This window comes from Neurospora tetraspora (assembly GCF_033439725.1).
Source record: "Neurospora tetraspora strain CBS 560.94 chromosome Unknown B0H65scaffold_9, whole genome shotgun sequence".
NCBI classification, from domain to species: Eukaryota; Fungi; Ascomycota; class Sordariomycetes; order Sordariales; family Sordariaceae; genus Neurospora; species Neurospora tetraspora.
Window position 1 is genome coordinate 1,122,583 of NW_026944391.1, and position 16,672 is coordinate 1,139,254.

The following is a 16,672-nucleotide window of genomic DNA, read 5'->3' on the forward strand; positions in this document are numbered from 1 at the left end:
GCTCTATCGCAGTTACCCAATTGGGCATCCTCAGTGCTTCATCTCTTGCTCGTCTAAATCCATCCAACCACTCTTCCTTCTTCTTCACCCGAACATACAACAACATACCCGACAATCAGGACTCAAGAAAGAGTCTATTTGAAATCCACCACGGCGCTTGCGAATCTGCCGATATCCAGTCGGACCAAAACTTCCTTTCGTTTTTCTCACGTGCTTCGTGCAACGAGACTTGAGCCCCTCATTCAACTGTCTCCTCAACAACGACGCGACAACCCCTCTTCTTGCGTCTGGATTGTAAGGCGGCAGAAGAGTGACGCATCCTCGACTTTCAACTTTTGATTGAGTCACGATCATTTGAGGCGAACTCATTGCGGTTCATTTACCATCAGTATTTATCGACACTGCTGATTCAGACATCGAGATTCAACAACTCTTTCCTAAAAGCGGGTGAACGGAAGTGTGAAAGACACTCATCAACAACTCGTCATATCAGAGGCTATTCACTTCCAAAGGGACTTGTCACTAAACACTATTCACCCTTAATCTCAAACACCAAAACACACATCACAACCTTCGTTCAATCCACCATCATGGCCCAACCACCAAAACAACCGCAACCCGGGCCCTCCTCCCGCCCCTCGGCCCCCTCCCCACCCGGCTCTCCCCTCCCAACCTCACCCCCTCCCCCAGCCTACGGCGATTCCCTAGATCACTTCAACCTCTCGCAAGCCGGTTTCCAAGCCGGCGCAGCTCTTACCGAAGACGGCCGCATCAACATCCAAATCTCCGAAAAGAACCACCGGCTCTCGCAACTTCTCGCTCCCGCCCTACGCAACCAACTCCTCGGGCAACCTCCCTCTCCCGCCACCGGTCCTCTTCCACCGCCTTACATCCCCGCCAGCTTGGGCGGGCAACCGGGGCAGACGCCGCCGCCCAGATTGAATGTGGTGATCCAGATTGTGGGATCAAGGGGGGATGTGCAGCCTTTTGTTTCCCTTGGGCAGACGTTGAAGCAGACGTATGGACATCGGGTGCGGGTTGCTACGCATCCGGTGTTTAAAGAGTTTGTGGAGGAGAGCGGATTGGAGTTTTTCAGCATTGGTGGAGATCCAGCCGAGTTGATGGCTTTTATGGTTAAGCACCCTGGTTTGATGCCGGGGTTTGATGCGATCAAGACGGGGGAGATTACGAAGCGGAGGAAGGGGGTTTATGAGGTGTTGATGGGGTGTTGGAGGAGTTGTATTGAGGCGGGGGATGGGACGGGACCGGCGCCGAAGGAGTGGAAGAAGGGGGATAGGAATGCCGAGGGCGCATTTATCGGGGAGGATGGGTGGACGGTGTCGGGAGATGCAGGAGTAGGAATGGGGAGGAAGCCGTTTGTGGCGGATGCGATCATTGCGAATCCACCGAGCTTTGCGCATATTCATTGCGCGGAGAAGTTGGGGGTGCCGTTGCATATGATGTTTACGTGAGTTCGGCGTTTTACTGTTTTTATGTGGATGGTTGGCTAACGAGATGTTACAGAATGCCCTGGTCGCCTACAAAGGCCTTCGCCCACCCTCTAGCCAACATCCAGTCCTCGAACGCTGACGTCGCTATCACCAACTACATCTCCTACGCCCTAGTGGAGATGATGACCTGGCAGGGTCTAGGGGACGTGATCAACCGGTTCAGAGAGAAGGTGCTCGACCTCGAACCTCTTTCTCTGCTATGGGCACCAGGACTACTCAACCGTCTTCGCATACCGACAACATATTGTTGGTCTCCAGCTCTGATCCCCAAGCCCAACGACTGGGCCCAGGAGATCAGCGTAGCCGGTTTCTACTTCCTTGACCTGGCGACCAACTATACCCCCGAACCCGATCTTGCCGCATTCCTTGCTGCTGGTCCGCCTCCAATATACATCGGCTTTGGTTCCATCGTCGTCGATGACCCCGACGCCTTGACCCGTCTTATCCTCCGTGCCGTAGCCAAGTCTGGTGTTCGCGCTCTCATTTCAAAGGGATGGGGTGGCATCGGCCTCACCCAAGACATCACTCAAGCAGATTGGGCTCCCCGCCCAGATCAATACTTCATGCTCGGCAACTGTCCACACGACTGGCTGTTCAACCGTGTCTCAGCCGTGGTTCACCACGGAGGAGCAGGTACCAGCGCAGCAGGCATCAAGGCTGGAAAGCCTACCGTCGTGGTTCCCTTCTTTGGCGACCAGCCGTTCTGGGGAGCCATGATTGCCAAGGCTGGTGCTGGACCGAAGCCCATTCCGAACAAGGAGCTCACAGCAGACAATTTGGCAGCAGCTATTCAAGAAGCGCTCAAGCCAGAGACACTTGCTAGGGCGAAAGAGCTCGGAAATAGGATCAAGGAGGAGAAGGGAGCTGATGAAGGCGGCAAGAGCTTTCATCAGTTCTTGGAGGTTGATGGTATGCGGTGCAGCTTGTCACCCAGCAGAGTTGCCACGTGGAGAGTTAGGAGGACAAAGGTCAGGTTGAGTTCGTTTGCTGCGGAGGTGTTGGTTAGGGAAGGGTTCTTGAAGTACTCCGACCTGAAGCTGTAAGTGCATATCGATACTGGAGAAAAGCCTGCGCGAGCACTAACGACGAGCAGGTACCGAGCCAAGGAGCACGTCACCGATGGTCAGCCATGGGATCCCATCTCTGCTGTCACAGCAGCTTTGGTAGAGGACCTTGGAACCATGGCCATGTCGGTTGCCGACTTTCCCAGGCAGATCTTCAAGACCAACCAGGGTAGAAGAGCTAGCAACGTTGCTGGCGGCAACGGGCAGGGTTCAGGGTCGGATACACCAGCAGACGGAGCTCACGAGGCTTCGTCTCCCCAGGCGCGCGGAGCCCTCAGCCCCGAAGGCCAATCAGGGTCTTCTTACTTCCCTCCCACATTTGAAGAGGCATCCAGGCCGTCATCTAGTGCCAAGGGCAAGGGGAGGCCCGTACCTTCAGCATCCGATAGCAGGCAAGGCTCTTCCATGGGCTCGTCCAACCAACGTTCTGCAAGCGGAGGTCAGCGTCCATCAACACCAGGTGGCACAGCAAACATCTTTGGGGCTGCGAGCCCTCAGTTGAACCTAGAGGCGTTGAATTATGAGACGGTTCTCGACGCAGGCAGGAACGTGGGTCGCTTTGTCGACACGGGTATGAAGATGCCCATGAACGTGTGTCTCGGTCTTGCCCGTGGCTTTCGCAACGCTCCCCGCTTATATAACGACGACACGGTTCGACCTCAAGAGAAGGTAACGGACTTCGCTTCCGGGTTAAGAGTTGCAACCAAGGAGTTTGGGTTTGGCCTGTTTGACGGAATCTCAGGTCTAGTAACTCAACCCATGAGGGGCGCAGAGAAGGAAGGTGCCATGGGACTCCTTAAGGGATTCGCGAAGGGTATTGGTGGAGTTGCGCTGAAGCCCGCTGCTGGGTTCTGGTCAATTCCAGCCTATGCTATGCAAGGACTCAATGCGGAGGTCAGGAACTTGCTAAGAGGCGGTGGCTGGGTGAACCATATCATTGCCGCCAGGGCGCAGCAAGGAAGAGAGGAGATCGAGTATGCGACCAAAGAGGAGGTGAAGGATGTGGTGGCTAGGTGGCAACAGAAGAGATGGGAAGATCCAGCTAAAGGAGGTCTCAGGGACTGGGTGAAAACAGATGTTCTAGGGAAAGGAAAAGGAGTCGCCTCACCTGGCACGACGGCTGGAGGAGCGGGTAGCGGCTCTAGTCAGGGACAGGCTCGAAGCGGAGTGGCTGCTGCTGTTGGGGCGAGCAATGATGCCGAACTGGAAAAGGCTATTCAAGCTTCGATTCAGCAGACGTCCAGGGGTGACGCAGAGGAAGACGCTCAGATCGAGGCTGCTATCAGACTCAGTCTTGCTCAGATGCAGCATGAAACGACTTGGCAAGCCCAGCAGCCGCCGCAGTATGATGGATCCGTACCAGCTAGGTATGAAGAGCTCAAGTCACCTCCTGGTGCTTGGCCACAAGCAGCATCCGGTCCTCCCTCTTCCGCAGATGTGGCATCCCCAGGGGCACCACCCCCTGCATATTCGGCCGAGTACCAACACCAACCCCCACCTGAGAAATCGTCGCTTGCGCAAGCCATGATTGATGAGTACTTCACGGGCATTTCAGACGAGGAGCACCAAGCTCTAATCGAAGAGGCCGTTCAGCGAAGTATTCGCGCCCAGATGTATCAGCAATCAACTATGAGCGCCAAAGAAGAGAAGGAACTCCAGAAGGCGATCGAGGCATCCAAGTCTGCCTACACCTTTGGCGTGCCTCCTCCATTGCCAGCCCGTCAGTTCAGCGGGTTCACTCCGATTGCCACACCAACCACGCCCAACAATGGAGAGACAGGTGAGGATCCCGAGGAGGAGGAAGAGATGAGGAAGGCACTGGAGGAAAGTGAGAGAATGGATAGAGAGAGAAGGGAGCAGGAGGAAAGGGAGAAGAACGAGGAGGCGATTGTGTTGGAATGGGTGAAAAAGCAGAGTTTAGCTGAGGAGCGGTTCAGAGGCGGGACGAGTCAAAGGGGGCTTGGAGGTGGTGAGGGGAGTGGAAGTGGAGGTGGTCAGAGACAGGGTCAAACCCAGGGCCAAACCCAGGTACAAGCTCCAGTGGAAGTATCGCAGGCGCAGCAACGTCGGGAGCAAGTTCAAAGCGAAGGCCAAGGACAAACTGATACGCACCATGGACCCATCCAAATGGAAGATAGGGATTTCGATGAGGAGGAGGAGTTTAGAAGGGCGCTTGAGGAAAGTTTGAGGATGAGTGGTCAGAGAGATGCCAAGGGGCAGTAAGGGATATTTTGTGCTATCGCTGTTTTGTTTCATAGCTGCGTTCAGTTATGGGGATGTTAAATATTCAGTTTCGAAAAAGTCAAGAGAAGATTTTCCAAAGCCGAAGTGAAAAAGGCAAGTCTTCTCGTGCAACGTGAGCAAGGGAGGGTGACGATGAATGTGTAAGGTAAGTATATATTCATAGCCTCCGCACCTGGCAGTTCTTTGGTTGATTTCTTTTCGCCTCCAAAGTCAAGCACTTGTCCATTCCCAGAAAATGTCCAAATCGGGAAAGTCTTGACAGATGCTCGACATCTGATTGGTCAGCTCCAACAACACTTGGACGTTGGGCAAGCACGGCCAACCGCCCTGAGCCGCCCGTGACCGATGCATAACTTGGGCTCTTGCCCTCATGATTATCTCATCATGGCGTCTCTCCAATAACCCCAAGGTCATATTTTTCCCACCGTGACGCACATTGCCCGCCAAGACATCCACGACAGCAAACGGATGCAACTGTCACTGCACTCACGACATACGAACCCTAATACGAACCCTACAAAAGCACTGCATTTCCCACTGTCCGGCACTCTACGACCTTCGCCCCTCATCAACTCGACTCCTCCTCATCTTGTTTTACCTCGAATCAAACAAGCGCAAACAACACCAAATCACCGACCATGACGCGCCCCAGGAAATCGCCCATCCTCCTCCTCGATGGCACCGGCGTGGTCCCCTCCCGCATCGCCCACCGACTCTTCTTCTCGTCCTCGTCCGACAAGCACCCCTTGCTGATTGCCTCCACCCCCGGGACGGACCCCAACGGCGTGAAATTCGACCTTTACGATCCCACCACCTGGGAGAACCCTTTCGTTCGTGCTCAGGAGCTATTTGGCAGAGGCTCGGAAATGGAGAGCGAGGGCATGAAGGTCAAGTGCGGGTCGGAAGGAGACACGAACGAAACACCTACAGAGATGGACACAGCCGCAGATACCACTACTCCCCTGCAACAATTCGCCGCCGCAAGCAGCCCATCTACCTCGAGAAAACAAGCCCACCATACCAAGGGAACCCCAGTCATGATCCACTCCATCTACCTCACAGCTCCCAACAGCCCCCCTTCCAACGCCCACGTCCATTCGCACGCCTCCCGCACCGCCTCCCTCGCCGCCTCAGACGAGCAACAAAGAGCCCCCTCCCCTTCACCCTCCCAACAAGCATCCCTCCTCATGCAATTCGTGGACTATGCCCGCCTAAAGCACGGCACACGCCGCTTCGTCCTGCAGTCCTCTAGCGCTATGGAACCCGGCGGCTTTTCATTGGGGCGAGTGCACGCGCACCTGCGGGAGCTGGGCCAAAGGGGAGAGGCCGAGTGGGCAGTGCTGAGACCGACTTGGTGCCAGCAGGACTTTGAGCAGCCGTGCCATGTCAGGAGTATCAAGGAGGAGGGTAAGTTGTACTCGGCGACTGGCGGGGGGAAGATTCCATGGGTGTCGGCGGATGATATCGCGGCTGTGGCGGTGCAGGCGTTGACGAGGGAGGATGCCCCGAATACCGAGTATTTGATTCTAGGACCCGAATTGTTGGGGTATGATGATGTGAGTGTGCTTTTGTTTACTTGCTCCTTTTTTTTGATGATGCTGATCATTTGGCTCTTGGTTGTTTTCGTTTGTTGGGTGCTCTGCGTTATCCTTGTGCTCTCTTCCTTTGCAATCTTTTTCTGTCCCTGATATATCTTTGCGTGTTGTTAGTCTCCTGCCTTGTTACCTTTGCATGTTTACCACGGCCCAACATCCCCTGGATTTTGCGTTGGCGATAAACTTAATACTGACGACCCTCCTCCGTTACAGATCGCAAACACCCTCTCCTCCGTTCTCGGTCGCAAGATTGTCCATGTCGACCTCAGCAGTCACGCCCTTGAGCACCGCCATCAGTCGTTTGGCTGTTCAGAAGAGCACTCGCGCTTGATGAGCTCATTGGATACGGCAATCAAGTACGGGACGGAAAATAGGACGAATGATGTAGTTCTTAGTATGACTGGGAGCACGCCGAAGAGTTTCCGTCAGTATGCTGAGAGTATGAAGGAGATTTGGGTTTAGGTTGATGAAGGTACACAGCATGGAAGAGGGGATATTCAGGGGTGAATACGGCACGGCTCCCTTCCTATGTCTTCTTGGCCGTTCTACAACAGTATGTTGCTCACAAGGGATGGGGAAGTTTGTTTGCGAATCATACGTCAAGGGAATGGCAGATTGAACTTCGTGAACTCTAATATTCGACCCTATTAACCAATCCTTTATGTCCTAAATCCATACTTCCCCAACCATGCGCCTTAACAATCATTCCCCGGCCGTGTCTCCCCATGTTTCTCTTGACCCACTCTTCGTTATATGTCCAATTTTTACTGAGCGGAAGCGGCGATACGCTTGTAAGCGTCAATGGCCGTGGCGTGGTGACAGTTGCGCTGAGAGCCGGAAAGTGTCTCCATCAAGCTTGCCCTCGCAGCGCCCCCCAACAAAGAAGTTTCCGAGATCCTGCCATTCATTGATAGAATACGTCAGCAGCAACCAGTCCGCATCAAAGCCAGGTCAAGAACTGAGGAGGGCAAAACTTACACTATGGCGGCCAGGCCACCAAGCTGCTCAAGGCCCTGGGCTGGCCTGATACACATCAGGCTGCCCAATAGACTTAGAGGTACTTAATCGGCACCGTCTGGAAGATACGACTCGCCTTGCCAATCAAGATAAGATAGGTATTCAGCAACTACTGATTGATACAGTACGGACAAACTCCTTGTAGGTTGAGGTAATGGTGTTGCCGAAGACCGTCTCGTCTCGCCTTCCGCGTATTTAGGTGGTCTTGAAGTTATCGGCGTCCTTGTCCGGTTGATATCGGTGATGTGATGCCGCCGTAGATGATTTGCTAGCACGGCACGGGTGTTACTTAGTCATCGCACCAGGCAACTGATCTACAAGCACCTAGACTAAACCCGGGGAAGGGTTCAGCCAGTCCAGATACGGGGTAAGTGGGTGGGAGCTTACAGGAAATTGGAAGGTCCCTGGCCGAGGCGATGATAAGCAGAGGACTGGACTGTTGATGAGAGTAATCTGCCTTGCTAGAGTTTGAAGGTCTTGTGCCTTTGGGAAGGTGCGCTGTGCGCTTAGTAGGGAAGGTATAAAGACTTGGAATCTTGGGGCTTCTGTAGTTAGCTTTTCCTCCTAATCAATAACCACCTTATTCCTAAAACGACCCCCTCCTGGTACCAGGCCCTCCACAGTGGCTTTAACCTTCTTTGAAAGGACGCCTAGGGTGTCGACGGATTCTTGGACAGTGGTGTCGCGAGTGGTGAGCTTAGTAGTGGCGGGGTGGAGGACGGGTGCCGCAATGGCGAGGCTGGAGAGGGTACCTTAGCGAGGGCGGAGATGAGTGAGAACTGAGAAACGCATTTTGATTGATGGTTTTTGTGGGTTGAAACATGAAGGGTGGATGAGAAGGTTGATGGAGTTGAAATTGAGGCTGATGATGAGAAAGCTGTTGATGATGATGATGATGCTGATGATGGGAGAAGAAGAAGCAAATCCCAAAGGCAAAGTGAGGCCTTCTATGCTGTAAACCACCGCGGAATATTCTCAAAGAACACGGTACCTTATCCACAGAGCTACTAGCTGATTACTTATTGGTAAGGCTTGGTATTTCTGTCGATATATTATATATTATGGTAACGAAGCCCGCTATGGACATGGGGAAAGAGCTACTTAATGAGTAGGGGGTTGAGGAAAGGTCCCACCACCGAACCGCACCACAACCCCCAAGTACCTATCGTCACTTTGGCACCAAAAGTTGTCCGATCAACGTCTAGATTTGGAAGATCGAGTATCTCTTGATGGCCGCATCGAGAGTAAACTTGAGGTTCGACGCGTCGCCGCTGATAGCCGTCTTAGGCGTGTCCTGAGGGCAGTTGCCAATAACGGTGATTGCCAGTACCTGCCATGAGAGAAGTACGTTAGTAACTCCATCGCGGTGGATTGCATATTAGGAACGGTTAAGCTTACATCATACGCGCTCTCAAGGTTTTTGAGGGCTTCATGCGTAGGTACATGGTATCCATAGAGCGTGACCTGAGACGCCTTCTTTGTGAGGACCTTCAAGGCTGCCTCATTGGCATTGGCAAATGTATCGTAGGCCCCAGAAATTTCTGCGCATTGTTCATCGCTGAAGGGTGCACTGGGTCCGGAAGACTGGGCGTCGACTATAAAGCGGTGGGTTCTCTTGATAAGGTTCTCGTAACCTTGGAGAACAAACTAGAAGACTGTTAGCATTCCCCTACTACCTCTACATAAGAAAAGGCTTAGTAAACTTACGTGGTATGTAAGTAGGACTTTGGCTCCTTCTAGCTCCTTTTCGTGTTCTCAAATTCATGTGCCTTGTCCGTAAGGTCGTTCAAGACTGTAACTGTGTCTTGGGAAGTGACGGTGCGAGCCGCTAGCTGGGCAGTGGCGTTGCGAGCCTCTAGCTGGGCCACAGGCTGGGCCATAACAACGCTACCAAGGGTAGCGATGGCAGAGATGAGTGAGAAACGTATTTTGGATGGATGGTTTGTGGGTTGAAAGGGTGGATGGGATTGGGCAGGTTGATGGGGTTAAGACTGAAGCTGATGAGAAAGATGCTAATGAGAAAGATGCTGATGATGATGGTAAGGTTGAAGCTGATGATGAAGCTGATGATGAGACAGGAAGTTTGACCAAAGACAGAGGAAGTCAATGTTATATACTCCCTTCAATCCTGACTTTCCCAGGCGACGGAGCCAGGGCATCTTCACCTCTTCACCTCCCCCACTCTCAACCATCCTCAATCGGGGTCCATTTGTATCCCAGTCACCGACGATCTTACCGCCATGTCCTTCACCTCCTTCAGTTCATCACCTCCATCACCTCGAATTAACGAGATCTGCGGTTTGCCAGGGTCCATAGCGTATACTAGTTCGCTGATCCAGGTGTCTCTTGGGAGCTGAGGCTGAATGATCGACTAGATTAGGTTTGTAATGCCCCTGGGATACCCTGGGATGCCACGTGGAGTGGAGGTGGACTAGGGGGTCGAGTAACTCCGGTCGGGTCGGTGTGATCCACACCAGGGTGTACTGGCCGATTGTAAGGAGCGGGAGGTGTACTTTCCGTACTCTTCCCTGCTGGTTGTCCTCGCGCATATGTTGCTTTGGGGATTTACGCACGCCATGCTACTGGGTGTTAAGAAAATTCATCATTTTAAGGGTCTAGCTTTCTACCTTCCTAGTGTCTCAATAGTGAGTCGGTGCGAGGTCAACCCTTCGGAGCAGAGAAAGAAAACATTCATGGGATAATGATTACCTAAAGGAAGGGAATGCCGCATTGAGCAGCAAATTCCAGTATGCCATCGAATTTTGACGATGTGGTTTCGTGATCGGTGACCAGTGGTCCCCCGAAGTTAGAGCGTTTTGGCCGGTAGTTCACGAAGTTGACGTATGTGTGAAAGGATGTTTGGAAAAATGTAAGCGAGGCCCACATCAACCTAACCGACAAGTACAGGAAAGATGAATGATGATCAACTTGTTGATGGTTTTAAGAAGAAGCTAACTGGGTGACAGACTCTCCGAAGTCTGTCTCAAGTACATTGACACAGGTCGTTACCAAACCTAACATTGGTACGCTCTTGCCTGACAAGGCAGGCGTTCCGTCAAGTCCGACCTGGGAGTCAGACGAGGCATGGTTTCCCATGCCTCCATGTCCGTCCTCTCACATACTGGTTGATATTTGCGTTGATGTACTTGGAATGAAGCCCGCTACAGACTTTGGTAAGAACTACCTATCGTCATGCGGCAACCAAAAGTTGTCCGATCAACGTCTACATTTAGCTGCATCTCTCCCTTTGACAGCGGTTCTGGCACGTCCCAGGATTTCCCTCCTTTGCAGACCTTCCTCCTCTTTGTATCGCCTGCTCTATATAGCTGGCGCTGCGCTCCAGCTTCAATTCAGTTAGCTGGATCTCTCCCACCCGAAAAATCTATCGCGACAATGGAAGGGCACTATCATACGGGGCGGGAACCACTCTATTGGCCTGGTAAGCCTGGTAGGCCTTCTGAATATCCTCGCTGAGCTTCGACGACTCCTCTTTCACCTTGTTCTTAGGCGTGTCCTGAGGGCAGTTGCCAACAGCGGCGAATACCAGTGACTGCCATGAGAGAAGTATGTTAGTAACTCACTCTATGGCGGTGGATTGTGCATTAGGAACTAGTTAAGCTTACATCATACGCTCCCTCAAGGGAATAGAAGGCCTGCGCCATAGCTGGATGGAATGGCAGGCCCGAGAGGATACCCGACTTGCCAATTAGGATCTGCAAGGTGTCCTGATTGACCTTGAAAAATGTATGGTAGGCCTCAAAAATTGCCGTGCAATCGCTGAATGCAGCCTGTGGCTCGCGCTCTCTCTTCTGAGGAGACTGTTAATGCCCTGACGGATCTTACCCAAAGGGCGCATGCCCTTATCGCACCTGCTCAGACTATCAATATTGTCAATACTGTCGAATATTCTGTCGGCTATGGCCCCTTTGTTGTAAGTCTCTCACAAGCTGTATTCCTAGACCATCAAGCCAGAACTAATATCTTCTAGACAATCATCCGTGGCCAGAAGGATATCACCGCGGCGGGCTCGAGATTTATTTCAGAGCTGGATGGCACACAGCCGTTCGAGGACTGCACAACTATTACTAGCACCTTCAAGCAGTTTGTCCGTGTCAACCAGGACTACCTCAACGTCCTCATTGCCAAGGCAGGCCTCCTCGACATCGCCCCGCCGACCGTTGGCAAGCCTATGTCGACTTCGCTCAGAGAAGTCAAGGGCGTTTACGAGGTGAGTTCCGTTCCTAGCCTATAACAATTCCTTCCATCAGGCCATGACTGAGTTTTTTTACTGACATATCCTATCACTTGTAGCCTATCAGCACCAGCCTCATCTCACTCTGCACCTCTACGGCTCCGGAACTCACTTTGCAGGCCAAAAACCTTAAAGAAACCCTCGATCTTACTATCCAGAAGTACGAGACGCTCGGACAGCGGTTCCAAAACAACTAAATCCAGACAGTCTATGGTGATGGTCAAACTTCCAAAGGAGATGCGACATCACAATGATGCTTCGCGTGCTCAAGGGGCGTGACCACCTCGTCAGACTGGTAGGAACAGACATAATGAATATGAGTTGGAAATCTACGGCATGGGTTTTATGGGTTTAGAAACAATGTTTTCAAGGGAAAAAAACAGGTCAAAGCACATAGTTGGCGGCTTCTTTTGGAGGATCAGTAAATGTCTCTTATGCTACAATCGACACGATATCTTTATCGAACGTTTTCAGGTTCATGATACCTTCAACTGCCTGCAAATGAACATACGTTCGAACTCTCTTTTTTTTTTGATGAAAACGGTACCTAGAAAATGAACACAACACAAAACCTTGTTGGGAACCAAGTGGTCATGATTGCCCATTCGTTCGCCATTCTAGCAACTCCACAGCCCATTGTTCCCGCGTAGCGTAGCCGTGCCTTACAAATCTACCGGGGTTCCATGCTGTAATCCCAGTGTGCATCATCGCCAAATGCACCATTTAACAAGTTCACCAAGCTCATCAGGGGTCATCAAGGTCATCACCACACGATGCCATACCCGATTAAGAAAAGCGCCGTTCAGGCTCCACTCCAAGTCCCCTGTTAATGGCTGTCCCGGTGCCGGCCAATTGGGTCCGCCCCGGTTTGGTTTTTGGGTGAGCGGGACGGTCGGGATGATGTCATCGTCTCCTTTGGCACCTGCAGGGGTTGATGTTCACCGATTCGATTCGGACGAAAAAGAGAAAATCGATGATGTTCATTGGGATGAACTGGATTAGAAAGGATTACTAAGATGATAAGTATGGTTTGTTGTTCGGAGACATCGATCCATGTGAAGAATTCTCGTTGATATCGATGACACGGGTTTTGGGTTTGTCACTGTCAGTGATTCAAGTTTGGCAAATATTCTTCTTCTTCTCCTTTTCCTTTTGTTTGGCATTTTTCTTGCAGCTAGCTATATGCCCTACAAAGTATCGGAGTAATTCATCGGAGTTCGTTCTTCGTTGCACGACTTGACACAAACCCATACCTACATACCACACGAAAGCACACGAAGCAAAAAGCTTGCAAGATCACTGCCTCACGAGTCACGGAAGAAACCGAAAAACGAGAAACGAAACACCACAGGAACTTTGTCATCAAAGGAACCAACCGTTCGAACCAAATCGTCAAACCCAAACATTCGTTCAGTTCGGACCACACATTTAAATCTGAGACCAGACCAGACCAGCCACCAGCCACCAGCCAGCCGCCCACGTTTCCTCACGATACTATATCGAAAAGTGCAGTGCAAAAAAGCCACACCACGAGCTTCGCCAAGGAATTGCAAAAAGCAGGTACGAGACTGTACGAACGAATCCCGATTCTTCAGTTCCTTTTCATGACTCGCGGACGCCTCAGGGTCTAGAACAGGGGTCTGTCTCTTCACCGCACCCGTTCCGTACCCGCTCTATACCCCCGTACTTTACCAACCTCCATTGAGTATCTTAGCTCAAGCTACACCGCATGGATTGAATTGAAGCTGGTCCCTTGACGTTCCCTCTTGCCTTTATACATCAACGAATACCTGCCTTACTTTCTTCCACCATACTGAAATCATATTCGGATGACATCTACACAACATCAATAATACATCTGCACCACGCCTACCTCACAGGAGCCAAGCCAATCTAACGCACTGCGCTGCACAGCTCGGTATACCTATCTATCTCAAAGACATTTCGGACGAACGAAAGTTTGGGGTGCAGCATACGAAAGCACGAAGACACGAACGAAACGCTGAACGACATTGAACAACCCCAATCAATCTTCCTAAACGTAGCCGACAACCAGAAACGAACACAACATCGGACCAAACTCAATCCAGTTGAGAAACCTCATACGAGACGAACGCCCGATCCGCATCACGCATCGCATCACGCATGACACTTCATCGTACCACACCACATTACACCGCGCCGCTACAGTAAACTACCGACTGATCGAATCCGGACCGCATCGGGGTCCAACGAATTGTTTGGTAATCGACTGCATTCTGCAAGGACAAGGACAAGCCTTCAGGAAACATCAACATCAGATCGACGTTGTTGATTCTTTTTTCCGATTTCGGCACTTGCGCTCGTTGGGAAGAACGCGACAAGCAGACCGAGAAAGGAAGGACCGAGAAAGGAAGGACCGAGAAAGGAAGGACCGAGAAAGGAAGGGCCGAGAATTGGAATCGACGACGATATTGGCATTCCCTTCTAAACGTCGAATCACTCATGAACCAGCACAAGCAATAACACCCAACCCAAGCCCTCGCCATGCCGCCACCAACTCAACACCCTTCACCATCCACCTCACACTACTCAACATCACCTCATTCTTCACCAGCCTCACCACCTCAACACTCTCCAATCCTCTCGTCATCAAATTATTCACAAGATTCCTCACTTGCCTCTTCACGCCCCTCTTCATTGGCACGATCTCAACCCTCCTCACCCCGCCACTCCTCTTCCTCCGTTTACTCCTCTCAACCACCCCAACCACCCCAACATGACCAATCTCAACCCCCTTCCCCCCAGGCCACCACCACCCGCAATGCCAACGCCAACGCCCGCACCTCAACAATCCGCACCTCAACCGCGGGCGCCACCGGCGCCCCCTCCCGTCCCTCCCATCAAGCTGGTCCTCCCCATCGAGCCGCAGGACCACCCACCACCCTCCGCGAAAAGATCTTCCACGCCCTGCCTCCACACACCGGTCCCTTGAACGTTGGCTTCATGGAACTCGAGCTGCCCGTCCGCGACCCCCGCACCTTTTCGCACATTAAACGCAACGGGGAGTTTGCGCTCAAGTTGGATACCGTGCTGTTTGCCGTGTACTACCCCTGCGAAGGACCGGAGGAGAAGCCGAAGGAGAAAGCGATAATGACTCGCGATCGGATCAGGCGGTGTAGGGGGAGTGGGAATTGGGAGGGGTGGGATAGTACAGGGAGGGGGGAAGAGGATGAGGGGATTGAGAAAAAGGAAAAAGGAAGGGTGTTGACGAGGCCGCCTTGGCTGCCGAGGCCGAGATTGAGTACGTGCAAGGGGTACGCCAACTTTGCGAATATGCCGAACGCGCCGGTTGCTACTTACGTTGCTTCGACGAGCATGTTTACCAAGTTGCCGGCGTGGCGGAATGCGAAGCTGAGCGATGGACCGCCGTTGGCTGGGCCGGAGGAGATGGGAGAGGAGGCGCTGAATAGGGGGTTCAGTGATACGAGCGAGTTGACGCTTGTCTGGGGACCGAGGCCGGTTCCGGATGCGGAGGAACTACGGAGACGGAGGGCGAAGTACCCGGTTATCATGTTCAGCCACGGCCTCGGCGGGTCGAGGACGGTGTATAGCACCATCTGCGGAGAACTGGCCAGTTACGGATTTGTGGTGGTCGCTATGGAGCACCGTGATGGAAGCGGAGCGAGGACCTATGTGAATAAGGAAGGGTCGTCTCCTGACTTGTGCAGCCAAAATCTGGACCGGAGGTCGAACACGGAACGGGAGAAGGAAGATGGTTCAATGTTCCACACGAAACGACGACGGAAGAAGAACGGCAAGAAGAAGCCATACTACATGGTGGACTACCTCTTTCCGCTGGACAACGCGCAAGATACCCGGCCGAATAACCCAGCCGGAGTAGATACGGAGTTACGTTCGGCGCAAATAGAGATGAGATGTGCCGAGATCCAAGAGGCATTTCACATCTTGGGAATGATAAACGACGGGCAAGGAGAAGAGGTTGCGCGCCGCAATCTAAGGAAGAAAGGAAATAAAGGCTCGAGCTCAAAGGGGCTCATAGGCATCGACTGGGAGGATTGGACGGGGAGACTATACCTGCAAGATGTGACGATGATGGGTCACTCGTTCGGAGGAGCAACGGCAGCCCAAGTGCTCAGATTGCGCGAAGACTTCACGTGGATCTCGCAGGGCATCTTACTCGATGCGTGGGGTCCAGCGATGCCGGAGGACTCAAGCGAGGAGCACAAGATCCAAAAGCCGATATTGGCCCTCGGTAGCGAGGCCTTCATGCACTGGAAGGACAATTTCGAACGCGTGGAGAAACTCTGTCTCGAGGCCCGGGAGGCGGGCGTGCCCTCTTGGATGACGACGATCCGGGGCTCGGTCCACCTGGCAGCGGCGGATTTTGCGGTCCTTTATCCAAATTGGATGTCACTGCTCATGAAGTCTCTTGTGAATCCCAAGCGCGCGATCCAGCTCCATGTCGAATCGGCACTTGAATTTTTCAGAATAACGCTACCAGAACAACATCATGCCAGATTCAGCAAAGCCTGGCCGTTCGAGGAGGGGCTGCTGACGACGACAGCGGGCGCGGCGAACGAGGTCTCGTTGGATTTCCGGCCTGACGAGAAATGGGTCGCCGCTCGGCTAAAGATTCCCCATGAATTCAAGTTACGCGTCCGGAGCTGGGCTAAGAGGAAAATTCAACCGGGCCCAGATATACCAAGAGATCGAAGGGGAAAGCCCCTTGCAGGACTGGTAGACTGGGGTGCAGGAAATGAAATTTGGGTGCACATTAGTCCAGACAAGGAGGAAGTGCCAAATGTAAGCGGAGAGGCAGAATAGTGTAGTGGTCGGATTTCTTGTTGTCGCGTTCCACCGGGGCCGGGGAAATGGCGGTGGGAAGTGCCAAGGCCGTACCTGGATTCCAATGATACCCATCATCTACCGAAAGCATGTTTGAGGATGAGTATGTGGTCGCCAAGTAAGCTTGGTGAGGATCGGGGA

General features: G+C 52.5%; 5 protein-coding genes across 5 annotated transcripts; 4 read left to right on the forward strand and 1 right to left on the reverse strand.

Annotated features, from left to right (window-relative positions):
* Positions 1–480: 480 nt before the first annotated feature.
* B0H65DRAFT_338963 (UDP-Glycosyltransferase/glycogen phosphorylase) lies at positions 481–4,901 on the forward strand. Its single transcript, XM_062823611.1, has 3 exons — positions 481–1,468; positions 1,525–2,550; positions 2,605–4,901. The coding sequence occupies exons 1-3, from the start codon at positions 591–593 to the stop codon at positions 4,796–4,798; spliced, it is 4,098 nt and encodes a 1,365-aa protein (XP_062677129.1). The 5' UTR covers positions 481–590; the 3' UTR covers positions 4,799–4,901.
* A 72-nt stretch (positions 4,902–4,973) lies between these two features.
* On the forward strand, positions 4,974–7,165 carry B0H65DRAFT_480502 (uncharacterized protein). Its single transcript, XM_062827582.1, has 2 exons — positions 4,974–6,375; positions 6,628–7,165. Exons 1-2 carry the CDS (start codon positions 5,458–5,460, stop codon positions 6,874–6,876), a joined length of 1,167 nt encoding a protein of 388 aa, XP_062677130.1. The 5' UTR covers positions 4,974–5,457; the 3' UTR covers positions 6,877–7,165.
* Positions 7,166–8,632: 1,467 nt separating this feature from the next.
* On the reverse strand, positions 8,633–9,745 carry B0H65DRAFT_446650 (uncharacterized protein; the record flags this gene model as incomplete). Its single annotated transcript, XM_062825804.1, has 3 exons — positions 8,633–8,761; positions 8,830–9,078; positions 9,668–9,745. 3 exons carry the CDS (start codon positions 9,743–9,745, stop codon positions 8,633–8,635), a joined length of 456 nt encoding a protein of 151 aa, XP_062677131.1.
* Positions 9,746–11,212: 1,467 nt separating this feature from the next.
* B0H65DRAFT_446651 (uncharacterized protein) lies at positions 11,213–11,880 on the forward strand (the record flags this gene model as incomplete). Its single annotated transcript, XM_062825805.1, has 3 exons — positions 11,213–11,362; positions 11,420–11,659; positions 11,743–11,880. 3 exons carry the CDS (start codon positions 11,213–11,215, stop codon positions 11,878–11,880), a joined length of 528 nt encoding a protein of 175 aa, XP_062677132.1.
* A 2,935-nt stretch (positions 11,881–14,815) lies between these two features.
* B0H65DRAFT_480506 lies at positions 14,816–16,510 on the forward strand (the record flags this gene model as incomplete). The annotated part of the gene is given in 6 exon segments (XM_062827583.1): positions 14,816–14,840; positions 14,880–16,117; positions 16,130–16,267; positions 16,295–16,335; positions 16,351–16,489; positions 16,502–16,510. The coding sequence occupies 6 exon segments, from the start codon at positions 14,816–14,818 to the stop codon at positions 16,508–16,510; spliced, it is 1,590 nt and encodes a 529-aa protein (XP_062677133.1).
* Positions 16,511–16,672: the final 162 nt, after the last annotated feature.

What these genes read in the sequence shown, in the direction of transcription:
- B0H65DRAFT_480502 (XM_062827582.1), top strand. Translation starts at nt 5,458, where the DNA reads ATGACGCGCCCCAGGAAATCGCCCATCCTCCTCCTCGATGGCACCGGC. An exon ending in AATTGTTGGGGTATGATGAT is followed by an intron (nt 6,376 to 6,627) that starts GTGAGTGTGCTT and finishes CCTCCGTTACAG; the next exon opens with ATCGCAAACACCCTCTCCTC.
- B0H65DRAFT_338963 (XM_062823611.1), top strand. Translation starts at nt 591, where the DNA reads ATGGCCCAACCACCAAAACAACCGCAACCCGGGCCCTCCTCCCGCCCC. An exon ending in CCGTTGCATATGATGTTTAC is followed by an intron (nt 1,469 to 1,524) that starts GTGAGTTCGGCG and finishes GAGATGTTACAG; the next exon opens with AATGCCCTGGTCGCCTACAA. An exon ending in AAGTACTCCGACCTGAAGCT is followed by an intron (nt 2,551 to 2,604) that starts GTAAGTGCATAT and finishes AACGACGAGCAG; the next exon opens with GTACCGAGCCAAGGAGCACG.